General features: G+C 55.4%; 2 protein-coding genes across 2 annotated transcripts in view; both read left to right on the top strand.

Moving 5' to 3' along the window:
* The window catches only part of LOC119594054 (AF4/FMR2 family member 4-like), a gene marked incomplete in the record, with an annotated part of 85,679 nt that overhangs the window by 58,109 nt on the left and 26,471 nt on the right, over positions 1 to 1,099 (top strand).
* Positions 37 to 1,099, top strand: part of LOC119594055 — a gene marked incomplete in the record, with an annotated part of 1,440 nt that continues 377 nt past the window's right edge. Inside the window, 1 exon segment of the mRNA XM_037943091.1 lies at positions 37 to 1,093. Within this exon segment, the coding sequence (XP_037799019.1) occupies positions 759 to 1,093 (335 nt within the window).

Consider the following 1,099-nt stretch of genomic DNA (forward strand, 5'->3'; position numbering starts at 1 on the left):
AAGCGCTTAGAAATATGTAGACTACCCATCGATGGGTCCCAAAGGCGAACGCTGGGTCTTTTCGACGCAGTTCTTCCTCCGATGAGAAAATTCGGAAAGGAAACGCGCCCGGTTAATGGGTGAAATCTGAGCGCGTGTCACATTGTTTTCCCCGCGACTTTCCCACAGCTTTCGGCACCTTATCGAGAGATAAACAGCTTTTTCAGTAGATCTCTCGTCATGTATTTGCAGAATTTTATTTTAAGAGGAGTCTGCATATCAAGCGGTGGCTTACGACGCTGCATGTTCTCGCATGTAGAACGAGGCTTCGTAGTACTGTCACTCTCCGTAAGCTGCTTCACACATCATCCTTGTGCGTGCGTGCGTTTAGTCTCGGTTACATAAAAGACGGAGGTAGCGACAAGGGAAACTCGTGATAATCGTCGGTGGCGGGAGACGCGGAGGAGCCTCATTGATCAGGCCGTTGCCATGACGACGACCCTCCTTCCGTCCCTCCCGGCAGGCGCCCCCGCTTGCCAACAGCACCATTTACTCCACGCTCCCAGTGGCCGCGCGCACACCACCAAAACACACTCGCCACACATATACTTGGTGACACCCCTACCTCCTGACACGCCGACATAAGAGCAGGCTTGTCACTCTGCGCTGCGAGTTATTATCACCACAACGGGAGAGGGAGGACTCAGCTGGGGCGCGAGTGACGTGCAAACGGCAGTGGGCGCTGGTGTTGATGCTGTTGTCGCGAGTGTGCAGTGCTCATGTTGTACAGCAGTAGTGCTACCTGGCAATGTGTGGGAGAGAGACTTGCCACTGTTGTGTGTGGTGTTATCCGTGTGTCATGTACAGTGAATCGTGCCCCGCCTCGCATTATCTGTATTGGTGCTGGTGCTGTAGTTGGCTACGTAGACTCGGCAAGTAAAGCGGACGGGCGTGATGCGGATGTACCAGGGACCACTGCCGGCGCCAGGAGGGCTACCCCTTGGGCCCCGACGCAGGGTATCCGGATCGCAAACCTCTTCGGGTCGTGGTCAGAACCACAGAAGTGTACCACACATGCCGCCGGTATTGCAGCTACCGCCTCCGCGGCCAAACCCCACCA

This window comes from Penaeus monodon, chromosome 33 (genome assembly GCF_015228065.2).
Source record: "Penaeus monodon isolate SGIC_2016 chromosome 33, NSTDA_Pmon_1, whole genome shotgun sequence".
In the NCBI taxonomy this organism is placed as follows: domain Eukaryota; kingdom Metazoa; phylum Arthropoda; class Malacostraca; order Decapoda; family Penaeidae; genus Penaeus; species Penaeus monodon.